The sequence below is a fragment of the Asparagus officinalis genome, chromosome 2 (genome assembly GCF_001876935.1).
Source record: "Asparagus officinalis chromosome 2, Aspof.V1, whole genome shotgun sequence".
NCBI lineage: Eukaryota > Viridiplantae > Streptophyta > Magnoliopsida > Asparagales > Asparagaceae > Asparagus > Asparagus officinalis.
In genome coordinates this window covers 20742510-20766644 of record NC_033795.1, presented here as the reverse complement: position 1 = coordinate 20766644, position 24135 = coordinate 20742510, and the positions used below count along the sequence as shown (strand labels likewise).

Below are 24135 nucleotides of genomic sequence, written 5' to 3'. Positions count from 1 at the left end.
ATTTGTAGCTGTATAAAAGGAAGTTTGCAATTTTTGAAGTTTTAAGGATTTTTAAAAAAAAATTATTACTAAGGGATTGTTTTTAATTTTCTGATTTAAGGATGTTTTGTATAATATTTAGATGTTTAAAAATATTGGTCATCACTTTTGGACTTTAAGGATTTATTAAAGATATTTCTATTAATTAGGATAAGATCACAAGTAATGTATTATAGATCTATTTAAAGGGTTCTATTAATAGGATAGGATCATAATGTAATATTTAAAAAGATCAATGACAATATTATCCAAGGAAGGTTTTCCCTGAATACCACATCATTGTATATGAGGGAATCCTCTCATATGACATATGATACCCATTAATCTCTCTCTCTCTCTCTCTATATATATATATATAGACACACACACATACATATATACGTCCTCTTGTAATCACAAATCCAAATATCAATAAGAAAACAGCACGGTTGTTGTATCTCTGAGTTAGTGTGCCTATCTAAATGTTAATATTCTGCAGCCAAATCAGTGTTTTCAAGACAAAAACCAAAACAAGGAGATGGAGAATGTACACAGATTTTTCTCCATACCTTTGAATAGGCCGAAGAAAAATTCAAATATTTCTTAGCATGGTCTGACCTGATCATCGTACACAATCCAGGATAATACTTGATCCAAAACCGACAAAACTAACAGTAGTCCTGAGTCAGCTGCAACACGCAATGAGCTTGGATCCAAAAATTTAGTCAAATCATTGAAAAGAAAGTTTATGTCTATCGAAATATCCGAGCTGAACAAATATCTCTGAGCTAAACTGAATATACCTCAAGGCAGGTAGCTGCCTGGTTGTATTAGTAAGCTTCTCGTGTAGCATCCTAAAAGAACCTCACAGTAAAGAATATAAGAATAAACAGACTGCACTACGTGTCCAATGCTTACAAATTGATACATGTATTATACAAATCAATGGAATGCTGATCATCCACCTAAAAAACACCCATCAAGTCCCAGGGTGAACCGGGGGATCTTGGTTTCTATCTGTAGCCATAGCACGTCAGATGAACCGAGAAAGAAAACTAGGTGATTTTTCTCCCTTTAGAACATCCCTTTGAAGATGGGGTTTGTTCTGCATATGCTTGCTCCATATTCTTCATATTCTGCTTTTGTGTGACATGCCTGCATAAAAAAACAGAACTTAAGTACCATTTAGAATAGCATAGCAAAGGACAAACAACAGCTCTAGCAATAGAACAAATGCTAAATAATGATACCATCATTGGCATTTCTTATATGTATGTGATTTTTCCAAATTTAATGGATCAGTTCTACATCTCCAAGATACAACATTAACTCGTGAAGAAATTTTGAGCAACATATTTAATTTTCCTTCACTCGTATACCAAAAAAAAAAGTGGGTTCTACAGTTCCAGATTTAAATTTAGGTGTTTCCACGGCCAAAAATGTAGTAGATGCAATTTATTCTCAAAGTTTTCAGACTAAAAATCATAGTTGCTTAGCAATGTAGAACTCAAAGTGCAGCGTAACATGGTCTTATTCCACAAAATTGAATGTATAAAATGAAAACACAGAATTGATTGTGTTTGGAAGTTTGTGAACTAACCAGTGAATGATGACCCAGCAGGAAAAAAAGGGAAAGGCAAGACAACAAGAAAAAGACGCTGTAAATCCCTTAAAAGGATGCGCAGATCATGTTGGGTTCGCCAAGTAAACTACACTGCTACAACATAAATGATTTTCACATTTCCTACATTTTGATTTTAAGGTACAAAATTGAAGTGAAAATTTCTTGTGTATTCAGGTGCGCCTTGGATGAAAATCAGCATTGTTCATCCAATTTTAACAAAGAAGAATTCCTCATCATTTTCAATGTGGATCTAACCGATCCTTCTCTAGTCATAGTTATCCGTGAACAGCACCTCACAAGAATTCATTGTTCGATTGTGTTTATTTTTATAGATATCCTGCCCCTCAACGTCAGACAGCAAAGTTTCAAGCTAGATTCATTATTATCATAACTTTTGAAGGGCTCTACATTCTCCTATTTTCATGGCATCATGTTTAACTGTCCTTTTAACTTTATTCCAGATTTGTTTCTCATTTAGGCTGGACCTATAATGCTCCTAGTACCTTTTAGCTTTAAAATACTTATATAGCTATAATTTTTTTTCCACATCAACATAGTTAATTCTCTTTACATACACCTTCTGTGCCAAAATTCATTTTAGGGTTCTACATTCAGAAAGAAAAGGAGAAGATAAACATCAAGTACCTTCCTGTTCCGAAGTTGTCAAAATATTCAAAAACAAATTTAGATTCTATAGATGTAGAGGATTTAGACCACAGAAAATTTTAACGTTCCTAAATTTAAGATAACTTTAAAAACACTGGTATTCTACAGATTGATCTGTAAACCCATTAAACATATGTAATATTGCTTCTAACTACCAATCTGATGCACACCTTTTTTATTCCTCTTTTAGCTATTCAAAATTCGATAGGAAAAGAAGAAGAAAAAGATACTCGAATGACAGGAAAAGGTACCCCATAGAATTCTGGTGTGGATGCAAGTACAGAGCCTCCAAACCATACAGCAAATCTCTGGATAGGATGGCTTACTACATTGACTTCAATGGGTTGAGACTGGGACCATGATGTAGAAAGGTCAGTATTGAAATATAAAAATCGCAAATAAGCATCATAGTCTTACTTTTACTTCTCCTCCATGCCAGGCTTCCGCTGCAACTATTCTAGTATCCACTATCTTCTTTAGATCCCTTTGTAATCTTCTGTGGAAGTCCTTGAACATGGTTGAACCTCCAGATAGCACTACATTCTGAGAACAGATATGAGAAATGTAAAAAGTCAACAAAATTCCAGAGTAGAAGATAATTTTTACCATCATTTTTTTTTGTTGAAAAAGACAAATCTTATTTTATATACCTTGTACAGGGCTCTCCTTGTGTCGATAGGCGCTGACTGAATGCACTTGTCAATAACAGTAGGCAAAGGAGTGGTAAAATCGCTACTGTAAATTTCAGGATGGAAGAAAATCTGCACAAAAAATTGTAACATCCAAAGATATATTAGAAGAAAAAGGTGCAAACCAAGAGAAATCTTCATTAAAAGGAAAATTAAATCAATAAGAGAAACTTGGGTGCATTTTTGAAGTAATGAAATCGGTCTAATACCATAGGCATTCTCACAACGTGATTTTCCATACACATTCTTGTTGTTGCAAGAGAAACTGCCACCCACTAGTCATATCAATGTCTTTCTATATGATTCATACACATCTATATCTAAGCATGTGTCTAAGCTTCTAGTTTACTTAGTAGCTTACGGTGAATGCTTTCATCAGTGAGACTCACAAATAGGAATCATTTATTTCATGAGACGAATAGAGTTCATATAAACATGGAAAGTTATGAACAGTGCACTTCTTCAATTAATGGCCTTTCTTTTCATTAAGTCATATCTAAAAAGAAAGAACTCGATGATGCAATAATGCAATATAAAAAACACAATCATTTCATAAAAAAAATGAGAGGCACAGTGAAGCACAAAGTCCAATATAGGGAAAACCAACCTCGGGGCCGAGGAAACGCTCATATCCAATATCACAAGAGTATGGTGCTCCTGTTTTTGGTTTAGTCCCACTGAATTGCTTGATGTACTTGGATGGTTCTTTGTCATGCTTATTGTACTCCTGGGATCATATACAAGAATCAGTTAAATCCTGATGCACCCGACACAGCTTTCATGGAAGCATTCAATAAACCAGTGATGTGACAAAAATCTTCGTAAGTACAGCTTCATTTTTCTTTCAAGCTTCAAGTTACTACTCTTTAAACTTACATGAGAGCAAGAATTCTACTATTAAACAAACATCTTTTTTTCATACAGAAAATACACAGTTCAGCATCAATTTCAATTCAATTGTCTGAATGTGTCTGAATATTGATCCTTTACTATAATCTGGCACCCAGACCCGCAGAAATATAAAATATCGAGCTTCTTATTTGCATATATGACAATAATTTTTTAACCAGGAAAATGGAAATTAGTATCAACAAGATGATTTTAATACTTTACAAACTTAATATAGTCCTCTGTCCTCCTTTCTGAATATTAAGCTCCTAGTTTTGGTTTATTGGACAATAGAAAGACAGACTGAAATAATAATATAGTAATTCAATAGACGTTTTAAGGAAAATAAACATACACCAGCAAAATAGCATGTCCAAGATTTTTTTTATAAAGTATATAAGGGGGGAAAACTCTAAGATTGTAAATTCTTTGATGTTATTTTTATATTTGTTCCAAGAATTTTGTTTATAAGACTGTAAATTTTTGAAGTTATTTTTATTTGTTCCAAGAATTTTAAGAAACCCCATGAGGCTTCCAATGGAAATGATTTGTTCTAACTTGTATTAGTAAAACAGCACAAAATAAATTTTATCAAGATAGACATGTGTAATGCGACTTACAGAAATTGAACACCATGAAATTACCTTAACAATGTCTGAACAGGTGTAGCAATACATTTCCTTCACCTTTCGAGCCACTTCAAAAGAGTCTTCTGGAGGTATATGCTCTCCTCTTTCCTATAAATAAAAATGTCAACTTATAAGGAAACCATGAAAAATCGATCTTCTAACAGACAGACTTGCTCGAGGCAATTCAAGTAAACAATAAAAAAATATTTGTCCAACAAATTTATAAAAGAAGTAACTGATTTCTAACTGATTCAACCATCAGCATATAAATACTGGGGAAAAAAGAAATCGGATTGACCTCATATTGTTTCCATGCCTCTGGCATTCTACTGCAAATAGGAGCCAATAACCGCCTTTCAAGAATGATGGAGGGAGTAAAAGAGACATCTCAACAGGCTTGATGGTAAAATTAAGTTGATGGTAAAATTAAGGAAAATCTGAAGTGTTTGAGATTGCTAACAATGAAGAGTTTATCCCATTGTATTCTGTAAAGAACTTCAAACTTAAATATATGAAATCTTAATAGGTTTAGTAAAGTCTGGGTATCAAGTAAAAGCTGAGCCAAGATCTAGTATTAGGCTTGTAAGTAACCTGGGAAAGTAACTACATTTTTCCATGCCCATTTTTTACATCCAAAGTTCGTACCAAAGTATTGAGAGAGATTTCTTGCTCCAAACTACTAGAAGTTGGGAGGTAAGGTTATGAAACAATGGTAGAAAGATGCTTTGCTATGGTTCAGAGATTATTGGTCTGCTGCAAATACACCAGCATCTTTCTACGGTTCAGAGATTATTGGTCCGCTGCAGATACTCCAATTTTTCATGAAATTTAATGTAGTTGTGCGTTTCTCTCCGTTGACTCATAGAGAAGACCAAACTCTATTAGAAACGACTTTCAAATTAGATCACTATCCACAAAGAAGCAGGCCCACTTGCATCAGGTCAAAAGATCAGATCAGGCAAAGCAATAGGTTTGGGTTAAATCCCATAAACAATAATATTCCCGCTTCAGATTTTTAGTATGTGGTCTAACAATTTAACGTAATAATAGAGCACTGCTCTCTATGCCAGTGCTGCTGAGAGCTTAGCTTGCTCACTGTTTTCAGAATTCAGCAAACAAATAGGTATGCAGGATTCCAAGTTAAAATCTTTGGCAGACATTTCGTCTTATAAGAAATGAAATTTTCATGCTATCCTAATCTTGGTTGGCATTTTGGCTATGGCTAAGATATTTCCCTTAGACTGCTGTTCAATCCTTAAAGCTCCTTCAAACTTCTGATCAACTATGTGTTCGAAGTGCATACATGTGGAGGAACCCCAGAGTCCCATACTCGCTAAATTTCACCATGAGTACGTCTCTGAAAGCAATTCCATGTACATCACGTATTCTAAGAGTAAAAAGAAACGAATTATAATCTCATGGATTCTCTGCAAGGAATCCCCATTTGGTATAGATGCAATGATGGGCAGTCTAATTCCTTGCGTGTCCATTTACTAGATGACAAACGCTATATGAAGACCAAAATGAATCTCAATAGTCAAACAATGAAACTAGTAACTATTTGCCAAAGTGTGTATACACTTGCACATGCTGAACTGCAAGCAGAAGGGAACAAAATTTCGAGCAGCATCTGCACTTAGGGTCTGTTAGATTGGATGGATAGATCTGCATGAGTAAATAGTGCAACTGGGTCTATATTTTTGCTGTTTGCTTTGCAATATTGTAATTAGGAAAAGTAAATGAACTTGCTGCAGTCAATTTTGTACATAAAGTACAAGAAGTACTGCATGTATGTGAATGAAAGTTGATAGATCACAAAATGGCATCAACCAAAAGCCAAGTAATTTTAATCAGAGGCTCAGGGGATGCGGAAGTCATTTACCTTCAAAAGCTGCTGAACAAATTGAGTAACATCCTTGCCTGAAATGGGAATAGACTTGATACTACTCCCTATCACATAACCTTCTGCAACTGGAACAATATGCGTAGCCCCCTCACCAACATCAACTACAACCCCTGTCATTTCACACTGAAAAGAGACATGAAGTTAGTTACCATTCAGGCTAATAAGAAACTATAATTGTGTTCATGATTTTAAAATACTTCCCATGAATAATTGTATTTAGCATAAGGAAGGTGTAGCTTCAAGCAACCAAAAAATTGAAAGAGAAACAAGTATATTATGAATTGAAAAAAAATGATCAGTCAAATTTTTTGATTTGGTACTTTTACGTTATATGGTGAATGATGCTGTTACTCCCTAGAAGAGTCCTATTGACTTCCCTTCATCTACACTTTATTTCAATGTTTTAAATATCGGTCGATAAACCGATATTATTGGCGATTTATTGGTTTTGGCATAGAAAAATCAACACATCTGTAAGAAAAATCAATTGACAACGAAAGCAAAGAAAAATCAACACAGCTAACAGCTGTAAGATTCTTTACTTGCTAAAAACAAATCCTTAAATTCAAGTAGTTACATAATAAGGCATGAATCAGTTTCATGACTCTTAAAAGTTAAACTCCCAAAATTCTCTGAAAAGATCTGAGTATCACTTCAGCTATAAAATGGAGAGGTTAAATTTTTTAAAAGAATATATTTGAACCTTAGAAGTGGTGTATCCAGCAGCAAGTGCAAGTACAGGCTGGACTGCTATGTACAGTCCAGGGACATTAAATGTCTCAAACATGATCTCTCCAGTGTATTCACGATTTTCAGGAGCAGTAAGTGGACTCTCCGTTAGAAGAAAATAATGGTCTTCAGGGTCACAACGAAGGTAATTGTATATACACTGCTGCCAGAATCTTTCCATCGTATCCCAATTCTCCACCTGCAAAGAAACAGCAAAGTTAAACGCATATCATATCTCATGCGAAAACAGAAACTAGGGATGTCCATTTAGCCAAGTGAGTTCATGTTTGAGTCTTTATATTTTGGAAGGAAAACACAGTCTCTTCCATATTATATAACACATCAAGTGAGCACACATTGCTGATATATTATTTCTGTCCAGAGAAGATCTACAGATATTTTCGTAACATATGAAAAGAATGGGATAAAGTTGTGTTTTTCATGATAGCTCACTATCAACAATTTTCGCTTACTCCAAAAGTGTTTGTACAGAGCTCAAAGTTATTTAGAAACTCACAGAAATCATCTTCACCATGCAAACAATCATGATGTTCCGTAAACACTCCTTACATGCTTATCAGAATTGCGGAATATTTTGTTTTTCATACTGAATATCTGCTGTTACCTGGCCATTTTGAATAGGGTAACTAAGATTGTATGTGCTGCTTGAACGAGACCGTGATATAGCCTCATCACCAATGAAGAAATCTAGATCAGCCATTACACCTGCACTGTATTGTGCTGACCAATTTCCCTTGCTAGAACTCCTCGACTGATTCAAAAAAGAGTCATTGACGGCAACTACAGTGGGGGTGATAAAGCAAGGCTCGACATTACCAGCAAATCCCATTTTGCTATACCTGATAAAATGGTCAAGATAATGTGTGAGCATATGACATGCAATATAAAAGCATACTTCCAAAAATAAAACTTAAGGTAATCAGACTAAGTAAATCACAACTTCAGTCAATTAGGAAACATGGGTGCTTAACAGAGTACAAAAAATAAACTGATGGGAGTATGATAAAAGAAACCACTTTGTCATATTTAAGACTGTCCATGAAACTACTTTGTCATAATTTTATATGTTAGAACTCTGCGCTATTATGCATGCATTATTATGTAAATTGAGTGGTTTAAACATCAGTAATGCCATTGTATGATCATAAAAGAAGTTGAGCTCCATAGGGGATTCTTGCAGATTTTTACGAGAATCCAACAAAATTATTGGCCCTATGTCTGATTTTATCAGACCAGCAATCCCTCTTCAAAGCTTGCTCTTTGATTAACAGATTCGAGAAGCTAAAAGGTAGATTCCACGTAGGAGCTATTCATTGGCAGAAATCCTCCCCCCAAACTAAGAATTTTTAGGAGATGTGGGCCCCAGCCCCCATCTCCTCAAAATATAAAGAGAAATTAAAGTTTCAAAAGATTTTCAGAAATACAAATACATTTATTTTAAATAAAAATCAATTCTCAGAGGGACCCACAAACCTCTTTCTGAGTCCATCACTTTTCCTAGAAACAAACAAGAATTCTTCGATTCCCTTTTCAGAACTAACTCTACACTCCACAATACTACAGACCAAAAACCAAATTAAAATTTAGATATTTGAATAGTATTTGGATTACAGACATGGTCACAGGTCCAAAATACACTATATGTCAAACAACTCCTTATGTGACTAGATTATAGTGTCTCTCGATTTTGAATCAGTCGTAAATTAAACTGATGGGAGTAAGACAGAAGAAACCACTTTGTCACCTTTATAATGTTGAATATCATATCTCCATGATATTATTTTGATGATAACAATTTATACAATGTGTGTTATACAAATGCACTAACTTTTATATGCAACTTTCAATATCAAAATATGAACAAGTGCAAGTTGAGTTCAAGGCATTATGAAGTGAAGAAGATGAAGAACATATGAGATAATGTATTTTACATTTTCTTTACTTAGAATTATTGTACAAGCCTTGATCACTCACGCACACACATAAATATTAGAACACACTAACACATGCTTAGTATGTTGGTTAACTATAGAAATCCCCTATGTTAACCATTAGAGTTATAGTTAATAATTGAGTATCAAAACATTTAAGTCATATTTTTTTTACTCTTAGTAGTCGACTAATTAGAATAGTAGTCGACTACTCATGTATATAATCTAAATATAAGTTTCTGTCAGTTTACAGTATAGTCGACTAATTTGAATAATAGTCGACTACTCAAGCTTATGACAGAAATATAAGTTTCTGTTATTTTATAGTATAGTCGACTAATTGACTTTATGACTACTAAAGGCAAAATTTATTTTTTAAGTTTCTGTCTAATTACAGTATAGTCGACTAATGACCTTTATAGTCGACTACTAAGAAATTTTCTGACTTCACAGAGTCTGTTTAAACTCAGTGTAGTCGACTATTTTGTATTGTAGTCGACTACAGATACAGTTTTTTTAGATTTTAAAGTTTGAATTAATGACTGTTTATAGCCGTTTTTAAACGTTTTTAAACGTTTTTAAAGTTCAAATAATTGTCTTTTCAAGGGCTATAAATAGGTTATTTGTTCAGAAAAATGTACAGCCTTACATACCCATATGCTTTGATCTTTGTGCATTTTTTAAGTGTAAAACATTCAGATTTTGAGAAAAAGAAAAGTTTCTGAAATTGCCTTTGAACATCATTCAAATACTGATTGTTTAGGCAATTTACAGAAGTTTGAATCATTCCTAAGCCACTACTACGTTACACTACAAATCAAGGCTTATAGGAATCGAAATTGTTGCTTCAAAAGTTCTCTCGGTTTGTGACAGGTGTTAATCTCTTGGTTTAGAGATTGATGTGCAAATTATCAAGGTGTTTGTTAATTGGTGTTGTAATTTGCAGGGCTTGCAAATTGGTCAGATCCTACATATAACTCATTCACACTTCAGAAAACTACTTTGTTATTATTGACGGGTTACCACTATACACTATTAATTCAATCAAAAGAAAATTGGATGGTATAAATTATTAGCAGTGCCATAATACGGTCATCAATAAAATAGAGATTCTTAGTTGACTGTTGCAGATTATAGTATCTCTTGAAGTATAAAAAATAACCATGGATCACATCAAATGTTAAGATATACACTATACACGCAGATGAGTGAGAGGAACATGTTGCAACTTGATTAGTTCAAGCAAAATTTCTCGTGAAATGTGTAAAGGAGAATTTATCAGATGACTGCGTCGAAATACGCAAATTGCTTGCTCAGAGAGGAATTACTCCTTGTAATGTGAGGGCATGAAGGTGTTCTTATGATCGAGCATAAGAAATGGACTCAAAAGGAACTTGAAAAAATCTATTAAACTGCAGCCACACAAGTATTAAATTCACTAAAATGTAATCCTTCTAGTCATTGAAAAACATGTACTCATCATGCACATCTCTCATGTAGAACAATCACAACTCACAAGTTAAGGTTTGGACAATGAAAGTTAAAGGAGAAGACTAACAGAATGGTGAAGTCATTTTGATACTACAGTTCATATGATATGTGGTGCCCTCAAGTGTTATTATGTAGTTGTTAGGTCTCATGTTTATGAGTCTACTATCTAATCTAGTTTTGATGATTAACAAACAATTCCTAACGTTTGTCGAGTGTTTATATTTGCTTGTTAGGTATTCTACACAAAGATCCTCCAGTTGGAGGTTTGTTGGAATTAAGTTTAACGATGACATTCAAAAGAGGTTGGTGGATATCGGAATGAAGCTATGTGCAATTTAAAGTCAAATACAAGATCAAACTTCATCCGCAACCAAGATGAGCTACATTGAAGACCTATAGCTTAGGTAAATAGTTTTGTAGTTTAAGTTTATACTGTGTATGTTTATACTTAAGAGCTCAAATTATACACACACATTGTTTTCATTGCCTTCAAGTTTAGCCACATAAATATGAAACAAATAGATATAATTATATATACACGCATATTTGTTTTATGTTTGTATGTGCTTGAAATGATTTCAACAAAATCAAGCTTTAATAATTTTAAATCAATAAAATCATATTTATTTGCATAATATGTGTTTACGGATTAAAAGACTCTTCTATGTCATTCTATATCTTTTATAAAGTCTATTAATCCATTCAAAAGAATGGTTGAAACTTGTTTGAAAATATTTTGTCAAAATCATGTGTTGTTGAGTTTTCGTATTTTGGGCCATTTTGTAAAATGATGAGTTTTTACAAATGAGAAATGCAATTTGAAAAATTCTTTTTGTAACATGTTTATTTTTATGTTTATAAACATATCCTAAAGTATTATAATTTTTAGAATTTATTTGCTATTTTTAAAGGGATTCAAAGTTTATATTTACTATTCATGATATACCATGTGTACGTTATCAGTCAACTAATGAAATCATCAGTCATGAACATACCATGTGTATGTTATCAGTCGACTAATGAAATCATCAGTCGACCGATGAAAGTGGTTGGAAAAGCAAAAAGTTTCTGCTCAGTCGACTGATAAACTATCAGTCAACTGATGCAGGATATTAGTTGACTGATGAGTTCAGTCGATCGATAGTGGATGAGCGGCTTGTAACGGTCAGCTCATCAGTTGACTGATGAACAGTATCAGTCGACTGATGAACAGTATCAGTCGACTGATGAACAGTATCAGTCGATTGATGACACTGTAATAGCTAGTTTTCCAGGCTGCGTGATTTTCGGGTTTTTTTTTGTCTTTTTGCTTGGATTTTCTTGGTTCTTGGGCTTTGTTTCATGAACCTATATATACCCCATGCCGTCTAACTTCTGATTAATCCAAGAAAGTTTTAAAACAAGTTTTATAAGTGTTTAAGGGTGTTTAAGAGTTTTTCAAGTTTGTTTTGTGTCAAGAAAGTTTTAAAACAAGTTTTATAAGTGTTTAAGGGTGTTTAAGAGTTTTTCAAGTTTGTTTTGTGTGAAGAAGTTTTCACAAAGAAGAGGCTTACATTTTCGGTTTGAGGAATTCAACATCATCCTTTCATCTACATCTCTTTGTGATTTTGGAGAAGTTTTCTAAACTCAATTATCTAGCTTGTTTATACTTACATTGTCATATTTATATTTGTTAGATTAATTCGAGTTTGATTTTATTTATACTCATTGATTACGCACACCCATTTGAGCTTAAGTATTTCATACATAGTATATTAGGGTTGTGAGATTGTGGCTTAACTTAGTTCTCATCTTTGTAATAGAGAACAAATCCTTTATTTGAGCTTTGTTGTTGAGATCACATTGTAATACACAAGGATACCGAGAGGAGTGGTTAGGAGAGACGTGAATCGTGATCGATTCCAAAAGGAGTGGCGTCGGTTGTAAAGCCTAGGGAGAGGTTGTAAATCCGAGCACTTGAGGAAGGCGACACGGGCTAGGCCAATACTTAGAGGGTGTGTTGTGTGATTACATTGTGAGTGTTGTAAACGTTTATCGGTGAGCATTGAAAACCGATTGTGTAGTTATTTGAGTTGATAGTGGAGATTCTCCTCGAGGGTGAGGAGCGGAGACATAGGTCGTGGGTCGACCGAACTCCATGATCATTTGTTAATGTTTGAGTTTGACTTTGACGCACTCTTTCTCTTGTATACTTTCATATCGCCTTTTGTCTCACGTTTATATCGCCCTTTGTTTATTTCTATATCCTTGCATATATTACTTGTACACATCATATTGCTAGGATATTGTTAGTTAATTAGTTTTAATTTGGCATTAAATATCGGATTAGAATAGCAAATACCCTATTCACCCCTCTCTAGGGTAATTTCACTAGTATCTGGCACGCCAAAGTTTACAACACAACACTGCCCGAGTCCTTAAAGGTTCATGAACAATGTCATGTCACTCCTAATTAATGCACTTATTGGTCGCCATTTCACATGCCAAAACAATCTCAATTGGTTTTTCCTCCATTTACTCACAATTGAAGCTCCTGCTTTATTGTGTAAGCACTTATTTCCTATCCTCTATTTTAGCACATTACTACTCATCATCTCACATTGTCATTTCAGCTAGCTATAATTTCTGGATATGTTACAATTAGCCTACATCTACACATTTGCGGTCCTATGGCATCCTCACAAACTATCCCATTGAATTGTCTTCCCATTCTGTGATCACACAGTATCCTCTAGGAGCACCTATCTACTTCGACCATCCCCATCTATTTCTATGAACAAACTCATAACTAAAGTTCCTAGTTTGACGAACGAAAAACTATCCTAACTAGCAAGAAGTAATTACCAAAGTAAAAGTGACGTGAAATCGCTCATCAATATGCTACATTAAAATTATAGAATTTTAAAACAAACCAGAAGTCTTGAAAACCGCAATACAGTACATCCTAACCTAAAAACTCAATACAAAACTATAAAAAACAACCAAGAAATCATCCACTAAAATTCTTCACAAAGAGCATAAATAAAATGAGCTACTTAATGCTTTATCCAGCTTCATTTTCAACCAAAAAAGCCATTTCAATCCAAAATCCGTAATAACTACATCATCAACTAAAATTCATGTACACCGCAAAAAAAGCAGGAATAATTACATCATCCGTTCATTTTTCTACCAAACTCTAATCTGGACCCTGTTCAAAACTCGTAATCATCTAATTCAAATTCAAACGTAAAAAGAGATCAGATCGAGTCGAGACTTTACCCGGTTCCGTTGTCGATGACGACGGCAGGGCGAGAAGTGGCGTCCATTAGAGCGTTCAGCGGATCTGCAATCGAGATCCAATAGAGCCCTAGGGCATCCGCTCATGGTACAAAACCCGCTATCGAGATGGATTCGAGGAGATCAACCGATCGCCTCTCCCTGAATCTCAGCGTCGATCCCAAGCGAAAGCGGCAGCTCAACCTCAACAACATCAACTGGCGGCGACGAAGCTTGGAGCGCACGGTTGATGACGAGACGAGATCAATGGTGGATCCCAAAATTTTACGACGGTGTTTTAGCTTTTTGCTTTTGCTTTCGCTTTCGATTTTGGCTCTCTCTCTCTCTCTCTCTCTCTCTCTCTAGATAAGACACGTTCTTGTTACTTGGTTCTCTTTTGTTTTTCTTCGTCGCTAGTTTTGGGGGCCAACATCATGCAGGAATCGAGCTCTGCTCGACAGTGGGGCTCCGAGGAACGGGCTGGGTAACTTGGTTGGTTCTTGATTACCCGGACCCGGATGCGTTCGGTTCCAAACTGATGCAGCAAATTTTTTTTTAAATACTAGCATAACGCACGTGAGCGTACTTTTATGTTTTGAATTTTTTATTAAATAGTAAGACTGTGTATTAGTAAATAAAGTTGTACAATAAGATTGTTTAAAAAGAAATGTATGAATTAGTTATTACGGTGTAGTTATTGTAATTGAATGTTTTCTTATAATTATCGCCTAGTGCTAATCTTTTTAAAATAAAGGCCCCCAACAATGTAAAATTATTCTTAAATAAACTTCTAATTCTATAAGTTCTCTTAAATATGTCCCTCCAGCTTGAAAGTTGTTAATTGTATTCTAAATTAACTAAGCTGCATCAATCTAGCTAGTTTTTTTTCTCTAGATAGTTACACTTAATACCTACAATAAATTGTAATAGTTACTTATCATTATAATCATTTAATAGGGTAAATTACACTAAACCTTATAAACTTTCTACCCTACGAACTTGTCAAATCACACTAGACCTCTAATGACTTTTCTATTTCAAAGAAAACCCCAATAATTTTTTGAATTATGCACATAACCCTTATAAATTAGAACCAGAAAATAACATAAAAAGACATTTTAAAAGTTCTTGAGGGTTTGGTGTAATTTATCTAAAATATATTTGGGATTTCTACAAAAGTTATTAGGGGTTTAGTGTAATTTCAAAAGTTCAAAGGGTCTATTTACTACAAAATGCTAAAAATTCATGGGGGCTTACTGTAATTTACCTTAATATTAAAATAATTATATTTTCTATATACTATAAAATATCTATGTAATTTAATTTTTTAATTATGCACTTAAATAATTTAGTATTGTAAGTATTTTATAAAAATTTTATTATAATATCGTTAACAATTAATAGTACTGTTACTAATATTATATAAGTTTTTTTGTAAAAAAAAGTCAGTTTTCAGTCATTACCAAGTATAGATTATTAAGTATCATGTAATAATCTTTGAGAAAATAATCTAAAATAATATTAAATTATTAATTTAATTTATTTAATAATATAATACTAAAAAAATAGTGTACTTCATAATTTATGTGGTATTATTAAAATAATTATACGATTTATACGTTTAAATAATTATTTTATTTATTTTATTGCTTATTGAATTATAGTATAATTCTCAATACTATTTAGTAATATATTATTCTATTTATACTATTATTTTATTATAATTCATAAATGTTATGGTGTTCACTCACCCAAGATACGGGTATTTGCAAAATGATACAATAAGTTCCTGGCAAAATGATCTCAACCCACTTAAGTGGCTCAAGCCCAACAGAGGCCTCGACCCCGCTGACTCATCAAGTCGACATTCTTTCATGCCGACATGAAAGGCAGGATCAATCGACTCTATCGTTGAGGACGACCTGATGCGGCATAAACATGTACCAAAAAGGTTGCAAGTGCACAACCGTGTCAAGTTATAGTATTTAAGATATCGATCCCACGAGGAAGGTGTTTTGTAGGAGAAAATATGAAATTGGTTCTTATTTTGTGTGCGTGACAAATAGGAATGATAAGTGAATGTGATTGTGAAGAGATTGAGAGAGTGAAAGTGGTGTGTAAATAGGTGCAAAGTGTAAATGAGAGTGAGTATGAACAATAAGGTGAGAAGGAAAAATGAATAAAATCAAGAAACAAATAAAAAATTCAAGAATGAAGAACAAAATTCTAGAATAAAAGAAAATGATAGAAATTAAAGATGGTGGATTCAATTATAGATATGGGTAATCTAAAATTGAACCCACTTCTTAGAAAATGGTGATTCCCTAGAGGGTTCTAGCCTAAAGGCGAATCAAACAAAATAAAAATAAACAAAAAGAAAAACTAAACCCAAGAGGGTTCTAGCCTCAAGGTGAATAGTATAAGAAATTAAAATCTAACTACAAAATAAATTGCAAAATCTAAACTACAAAATAAAATTGCAAGAATTAAATGCAAGAAAATAAATCTACTCTATAAGCATGAAATAAATCTAAGGCAAGAGGGTTCTAGCCTCTTGGCTATTTAACAAGAAAATAAAATCTAAACTACAAGCATAGAAATAAATCTACACTAATAAGCAATAAAAAGGAAATAAAAGAGAAAAAGGAAAGAAAATGCAAACCTCTAAATAATTCTTCATCTCCATCTTCATCATCCAACAAAGAGAAGAAATATTTAAAGTGGTGAAAAAATTATTATTATTAATTGCAACTAAAGTTACAATTTTTGGAAGGCCTTCTCAATTAAGAGTAGCCCTCCTCTCCAAAAGGAGTTTACAAAAATTTTCACACCTCTAACCCCTCACTCTCTACCCCTATTTATAGTAAACATCAGTGAATGAGAGCCATTGGATCAAACTTGAGCCCCAAGACAAGCAAAATCAGCCATTGACGCGCGCTACAGTAATCTGGTATCGATGCAGGCATCGATGCAGGTATCGATGCCAGCATCGATGCCCACATCGATGCCGACATCGATGCCCATTATTTTCAAATTCTGATTTCACGGATAGCTTCGTCTCGTCGAGATAGGCGATTTTCATATATTATATGTTAAATTCCGCCTTCCGGATTAGGAGATATCGTCGTTTCTTTGTGGCCAACCATTTTGAATATGATTTCTTTTCATATTGGATTTTTGATTTTCTCCGGGTTCTACAGGCTACACGACTTCATTCTGGGCTTTTGGATAATTTGGAAATTGATTTTCCAATGGGTTTCTTTGCTTTATTTCTTCATTTAATCAATGGGTTTTTGTTGAGAGATGGGAAGTTGAGATTTATTCTTCATTAACCTGCAATTAAAAGATAAAAATAATTATTAGTGGTATATTTATTCATATAAAATAGATAATGAGGGTATAAAATTGTAATAAAATATGATTATCAAATACCCCCACACCTAAACTTTTGCTAGTCCTCTAGCAAAGAAAATAAAAAGAAAATCCTAACTCACTTTCGCAGGAATCGCGGTTGTATTTAGCGCATACAACAAGCCTTTAAACCCCTAGGTTACCCTAGTGGACGAGTTGTAGTCTCGTGAGGGTTTGCAGTGAATATACCCACAAAATTCGGTCAACTTGCCAAATTAAAGAAGTCAGTAAATAACTAAATTCACTTGATAACTTTTAGATAATCTAATTGGAGCCAGTTATCACTCAAGAAAACATTTTTATATATAACTCTAAGGTATATTTTTAAGAAAATCTTCTCATTGTAGCAATACAAAACCAAGCCAAACTTAGAAATTTAATTTAAAAGTTTTGAAAAGAACATGCTAACTCTTTGTTTTAAATAATTTTCAAGTTGCTTGATTTAAAATATTTTCCAAGATCATATATACAACCATAAAACATTTATTAATTTTTTTTTTAAATTTTTTTTTAACTCTTTCTTCCTTGGTGATTTTTTTCTACTTTAACGGGCTTTCTAAGTGATAATTTAACGAGTTTTGGGCCAATGGATCCCAACCCAAATGGGCTTAAGTCATTAAGTATGGAAATACTCCTTGGGCTTAATTACTCGCTCAGCTTAGGCTTTATAAGATAGAATCACCTTGAATTCAAGAGTTTTTTTTTCTTTTGGTGCCCATTTTTCACACTCTTCTTTTGCAATATTTTTTTTTGTATATGTATATATATTTGGAAAATATGTAAATCAAGACACTTTGAAAAAAAATTATTTTCAACTCTAAGTTAAGCATGCAAAAATTTCATTATTTTAAATAAAAGTCCAAGTTAAGGCTTAAGTAAAGTATACTACTTTAAAAATCATTTCTTAAGAAATTTATTTAGAGTTATCATAAAAAGTGAACTTAAGTAAATAACCAACTAAGGATTAGAAAATTTCAAATTTATCAAATAAATTAATTATTACATAACTCTATCAATTTGGCAAGTGACGATATTTTTATAATTTTTTTTTTAAGAAAAAGGAAAAAATGTAACTAAAAATGTAAAATAAAGAGAAAAAATAACTAATTCCCACCCCCACACCTAAATTTTGCATTGTCCTCAATGCAACTCTATGATGCATAAAGTAAAGCAGATAAGAAGTAAAGCACTTACATTTGGTCGGCTGATAAAAATCTGTAATTACCTTTGGTCTGAGGAGGAGGAAATCAAACATTTATTCTTCTTTCTTTTTTTTTTGTTTTTTTTTCTTTTTTTTTTGAAAACTGAACAAGAAACTCTCACATGAGAGAAGAATAAATTCTTTTTATTATTCTGAAATAAACAAAATAAACAATGTAGAATGAAATATTCAACATGAAGAGTTCATGTTCTACATTAAATCCTACCTTATTGCTGAAAATTCTCCCACGGATTTTAAATAAATTCAACATGATATAATCAACAATGTGCTGAAATTCTAAGCATTCCGGGGTGTTCAATGATTTTTGTGGCAATGGAAGGTAGGTATTATTGGTGTCATGCATATTGGACTTAGATTCTTGATTTGTGAATGTTTGTTCTCTAACAACCAATTTTTCTTTAACAATTTTCTCAACCCCAAGATTCATGGTTGATGTGTAAAAATTTGGTTGTTGTTTATTTTCCAAAAATCTTAGTTCATCAAGAAAGAGTTTTTCAAAATTCAGTTCAAAACAGCAATTGTCCAACACAGTTTCTTTATTTTGACAAACCCGATCTGCTTCTCCTAATATTTTTAGCTCCTCACCGAAAATTTCCTCAAAACTTAGATCTGACTCTTCTTCTTCTTCCCTCGGTCTTTCCTGAATTGAATTATCAGGGGAAGAATGAATTGGAACAAGAATTTGGCTTAAAGGTGTTCTTTCCTGATTATCGACCTGTTTTCCTGACTGTAGTGCATTCATTTGAGTGTCCTTAGGATTGACCACGGGTTGACTCAGAATTTCTCCTTCCTCTACTTCACTTATGGCACTAGCTAGTTGATCAATATGGGTTTCTAATCTAGCTAGGGCTTGAGTGTTAGAGTTAAGTATGAGTTCGGTTGATTGCATAAAGGAGTTCATCGTGTAGGATGTTTGAGTTAACATATCCGTGGCTAGTGTGGAGGCCTTAATAATGATTTCAAAACCTTTTTCCAAAAAATTGAGACGTTCATCATGATCTGTATCAAGAGGAGTGTGAGTTACAACTTGATGATGAGGAGACTGATTTTGATGTGACAGATTGGGTTGTTGAAATTGTGGATGAGAATTGAAAGGAACTGTGTTTTCCCTAGGAAAATGTTGGGTCAAAGAGGGAGTGAAGTTTTGAGTTTCGGAGTGGTTTCCCTGATTCCATGCAATGTTTGTGTAACTTGCCCAACCTGGGTTGTAGGTTGGAAAAAATGGATCATTTACCGAATACTGATATGGACTCTCTACAAACTCCCGGACTTCATTGGAAATTTCAATCCTATTGGGATAACATAAATTTTGAAAAACTTGTGGATTAGCCATTTGTTCAAAATGAATTTGTTGATGTGTATTGTCCCTAATCCACGTTTTGCATGCACCAAAAACAATTACTTTTTATATAATTTTTTTTTGTTTTGGAAAAATAAAAGTTAGTTTTTTTTGAAGAAAAAGGAAAAACAAATAAAAAACAATCACTTTTCAATCATGCTAACTCTAGGGTTAAGCCTAACTCAGCTAGACCAGCTCCTAACCAAAAAAAACAAATCAAGGCAATCACTTTTCAATCAACTCTAACTCTAGGGTTTAGCCTAACTCCACTAGACCAGCTCCTAACCAAAAATTCCTACAGTGAAAAGATCAAAGTTTTACCCAGGTAGTTAGCCAGGTAAGGATAGTACTAGAGGGTGATCAAAGATCAATTAAGTACCTCTTTCCTTGCGGAGCGCTTTACGCAACCCCTAAACCTTGCCTTAGACACCAACTATTCTGAGAAAACTTAAACCGTTCACTTAAGGATTTCTTGTTCCTTATTGAGCTCGAATCCTTAGGGGCCAACGTCTAATGAGTTTTAGAAGGCTTGGATTTGTGAAGTGAGGAATTAGTGATTTGTGGGCTAAGGAAAGGGTGATGAAATCCCTTACCTTATCTTGATTGGGGTTTTGCCCTTAAGAATGATTTAAGTGTGTGCCAAATCAAGTGCTACAATCACTTTGGTGAATTCCTACACTATATGAAATGCAACCCTAGAAATTAAAAGCGACTAAAAAGGATGATAAAAAGAAAATCTTTTTTTTAATTATGGTCAATAATAATCAAATGTGAGAAGATGAATTTTATTATGGTCAACAAAAATAAAATCTTTTTTTTTAAATCCTAATTGTCTCTAATTGTGAAGCTAGCTAAAGAGGGTGGAATTGAAAACTAGAAAGAAGACTTACCCGAAAGCAATGCTCCAAATTCTTGATCTTCAATCCAAGATTTTCAAGCTCCAAGCGGTTCCTTCACAAGAAAAATACACAAGTTAAAGAATCAAGTTAATAAAATCCTATTTTAGCACCTTCCCCGGCAACGGCGCCAAAAACTTGATGCGGCATAATTATGTACCAAAATTGCAAGTGCACAATTTATCAAGTTATAGTATAAAAAGATATCGATCCCACGAAGAAGGTGATTTTAAGAGATTATTAAACTTGGTTCTTATATTTTGTGCGTGACAATTAGGAATAAAGAATAAGTGTGATTGTATGAGTGGTTGTTTTGATTTATATGCAAGAGGTAATAAATTGAATTTTAGAGGAGAGAAGGAAGAATTAAAGAATAAATGAAATCACAAGGCAAGAAATATGAATTAATAAAATCAAGAAATAAAACTAAGAATGAAAAGAAAATTTAAGAAAGTCAAGATGGAGGATTCAAAAGAGGTAAGAAATCTAGAATATAATCCACTAACCAATTTCAATTACAAAATATAAACTATTCTCTTTTTATCATATTTCAACTTAGATTTATTAAGCATAGATTATCAAACCATTTAAGGAAAGTGTAACCTATCAAATTATCATCTAAGCTAAAATTACTATTCATGATAAGAACAACAACATGATAATAATCCTAGAATTCATAAGCATAACCTATCAAACCATTTAAGATAAGCATAGATTATCAAATTCTTCTTCTACCGATTAGTTCTCTAGTTGATTATCCTAACATGAACATTTTAAGTACAAGAGAATAATTCATACAATATAAAAGAAATTAGACTAGTTTCATACAATTCTAAGATTCCTACAAGAATTAAATTCACATCTTAAGAAATAAAAACAAGAAAAAGAAGACTAATTACAAAATTAAAAAGAAAAGAAAAATCTAAACTATGAACAAGAAATAAATCTAATTACAAAGAAAATAAAAATCTAAACTACAAAATAAATTGCAGAAATTAAATGCAAGAAAAATAAATCTACTCTACAAATTAAAGTGCAAAAAGAAAATAAAAAGACAAGAAAGTAAATCTATACTACAAGCATGAATTTAAATCTAACTAATAAGCAATAATAAAGAAATTACTAAAAAGAAATAAAAGAGAAAAGAAATGCAAACCTTCAAATTGCTCTTCATCTCCATCCTCATCATTCAACAAAGAGGAGAAAGAACAAATTTAAAGAGGAAAAAATTATTTTTATTAATTGCAACTAAAGTTACAATTTTTGGAAGGCCTTCTCAATTAAGAGTAGCCCTCCTCTCCAAAAGGAGTTTACAAAATTTTCACACCTCTAACCCCTCACTCTCTACCCCTATTTATAGTAAACATCAGTGAATGAGAGCCATTGGATCGAAATCTTATCCAAAAACATCAATTTTCAGCCTTTGATTCGTAACAAACTGCCCAGCGTATCGATACCAGCATCGATAGGGGTATTGATGCTGGCATCGATACGGGCATCGATGCTGGCATCGATACGGGCATCGATGCGGGCATCGATGCCCCCATCGATGCTGGCATCGATGCCTGTCTGCTTCTAGCTGCTGTCCGCAGAACTCCACTTTCATTGGTTCTTGGGCTTGGATCTTGGGCTTTTGCTTGGGCTTTTGGGCTTTGATATTTCTTTTAATCCTTCATCTTAGCTTGGGCTTTTGGATAAATTGGAAATTGATTTTCCAATTGGCTTCTTGATTCATTTCTTCATTTAATCAATGGGCTTTTGTTGAGAGATGAGAAGTTGAGATTTATTCTTCATTAACCTGCAATTAAAAGATAAAAACAATTATTAGTGATATATTTATTCATATAAAATAGATAATGAGGGTATAAAATTATAATAAAATGTGATTATCACGACCCCACCTAGGGCACTCGACCACTCACTAGGCAACTCTCGGAGACAACTTGAGGGTCATTCCCTGCTGTCGGCTAAGTTGAGGACTCGACCTCTGCCTCAAGACTCTCTCCCAGAGCATACGTCAACATTTCAGTCCACCTCGGACAAGCCTTATCCAGATTTTGGCTTGATGGTCTCCATGACTTGTCAGCTGCCCACGTGCCTTCTGTCACGCTCTCAATTACTTCTCGAAAAATACGGTGACACCATCTCCCATGCCGAAGTGACTTCCCCTCCAGTCGCCAGCCGACACCTATAAAGCGACGGATGATTCAGCATGCCAGCGTGCCTCCTGCCACGCTCTCAATCACTTCCCGAAAAATACGGAGACACTCTCTCCCGTGTCGAAGTGACTTCTCCTCTAGTCGCCAGCCGACACCTGTAAAACGAGGGATGACTCGGCTCTTAGCCCACACTTCATCATTGTCTCCCTATTCTGGGCTAGGGGGGCTATTTTATCCTGACGATGGAGATATATATTGTAGGATGTCTAAAAATTAGTGCAGACAGTTGATCCCCACAAAGCACAAACGATGGAGGTTACAATTTGACAACCTTCATAACGACAGATGAAAGTTACAATTTGACAACTTTCACAATACACGGGAGTTACAGTTGACGACTCTCACATTCCAAGGAGCCGAGATGAAGATCACAATCTTTGCAACGCTCTAACTAAAAAGACTACAAATCAATGATCTCTTCAACTCAAAACGCGGAGCTAGTTGCCACATTCTAAGAACAAAGCGCAGAGCTCACCTTTGCATTCCAAGAACAGAACGCAGGGTTCACTACCGCGTTCTCAACTCAACACGCGGAGCTCAACTCCGCATCTCAAGTTCAAGACGCAGAGTTCATGCCCAGAACCCGAATTTCGTGTTTGACTCGTTCAAACACGAGCTAAATGGCTCTAAAACCGTTTCCCACAATTTGAGGGGGATTACACCCCACTTAGGAGTGATTTAAGGGGTACGTTATACCCCTAAAACCCCTATAAATAGCTAGAAACTCAGTTGAGTTCGAGAGATCTCTTTTGGGGGGATCTTTGAGCATTTTCGGATCTAAAGATCGGCAACATCTCTTTGCAGATCAGATGTTAGGGGGGAGCATTTTTGGATCTTTTTGGCATCTTTGGATAAGAGATCTTTTATCAGGCTATCCTTGGGTAGATCATCTTTGGAGGATCACATTTTGGAGAATTTTGAGCATCCTTTGGAGCTGTTCGTTGAGCTTTCTTCTTCTTTGTAATACTCGCACTTCCACATCCACTAAAACCCACTTGTTACCATCACTTGTCTTAATCTACTAGACAACCTGGCTTTATAAATTTTGTTATTATAATCCTATAAAGTAATACTAGGTGCAGATCAATTATTTGGAGGCCCACGAGATTGGAAAAAAAGAAAGAAACAAGTTCTCATATGCCTAATCAAGAAAGCTCATATCATCCATTCCCCATTTGATTTATATTCACATGTGAGA

At 34.0% G+C, this 24135-nt stretch overlaps 1 protein-coding gene across 1 annotated transcript; it reads right to left on the bottom strand.

The window, feature by feature from the left end:
• On the bottom strand, positions 726–14297 carry LOC109830472 (actin-related protein 3). Its single transcript, XM_020397734.1, has 10 exons — positions 13854–14297; positions 7775–8009; positions 7124–7348; positions 6397–6543; positions 4530–4622; positions 3605–3724; positions 2959–3069; positions 2726–2851; positions 2560–2658; positions 726–1173 (listed from the first exon to the last, which is right to left on the bottom strand). Exons 1-10 carry the CDS (start codon positions 13898–13900, stop codon positions 1093–1095), a joined length of 1284 nt encoding a protein of 427 aa, XP_020253323.1. The 5' UTR covers positions 13901–14297; the 3' UTR covers positions 726–1092.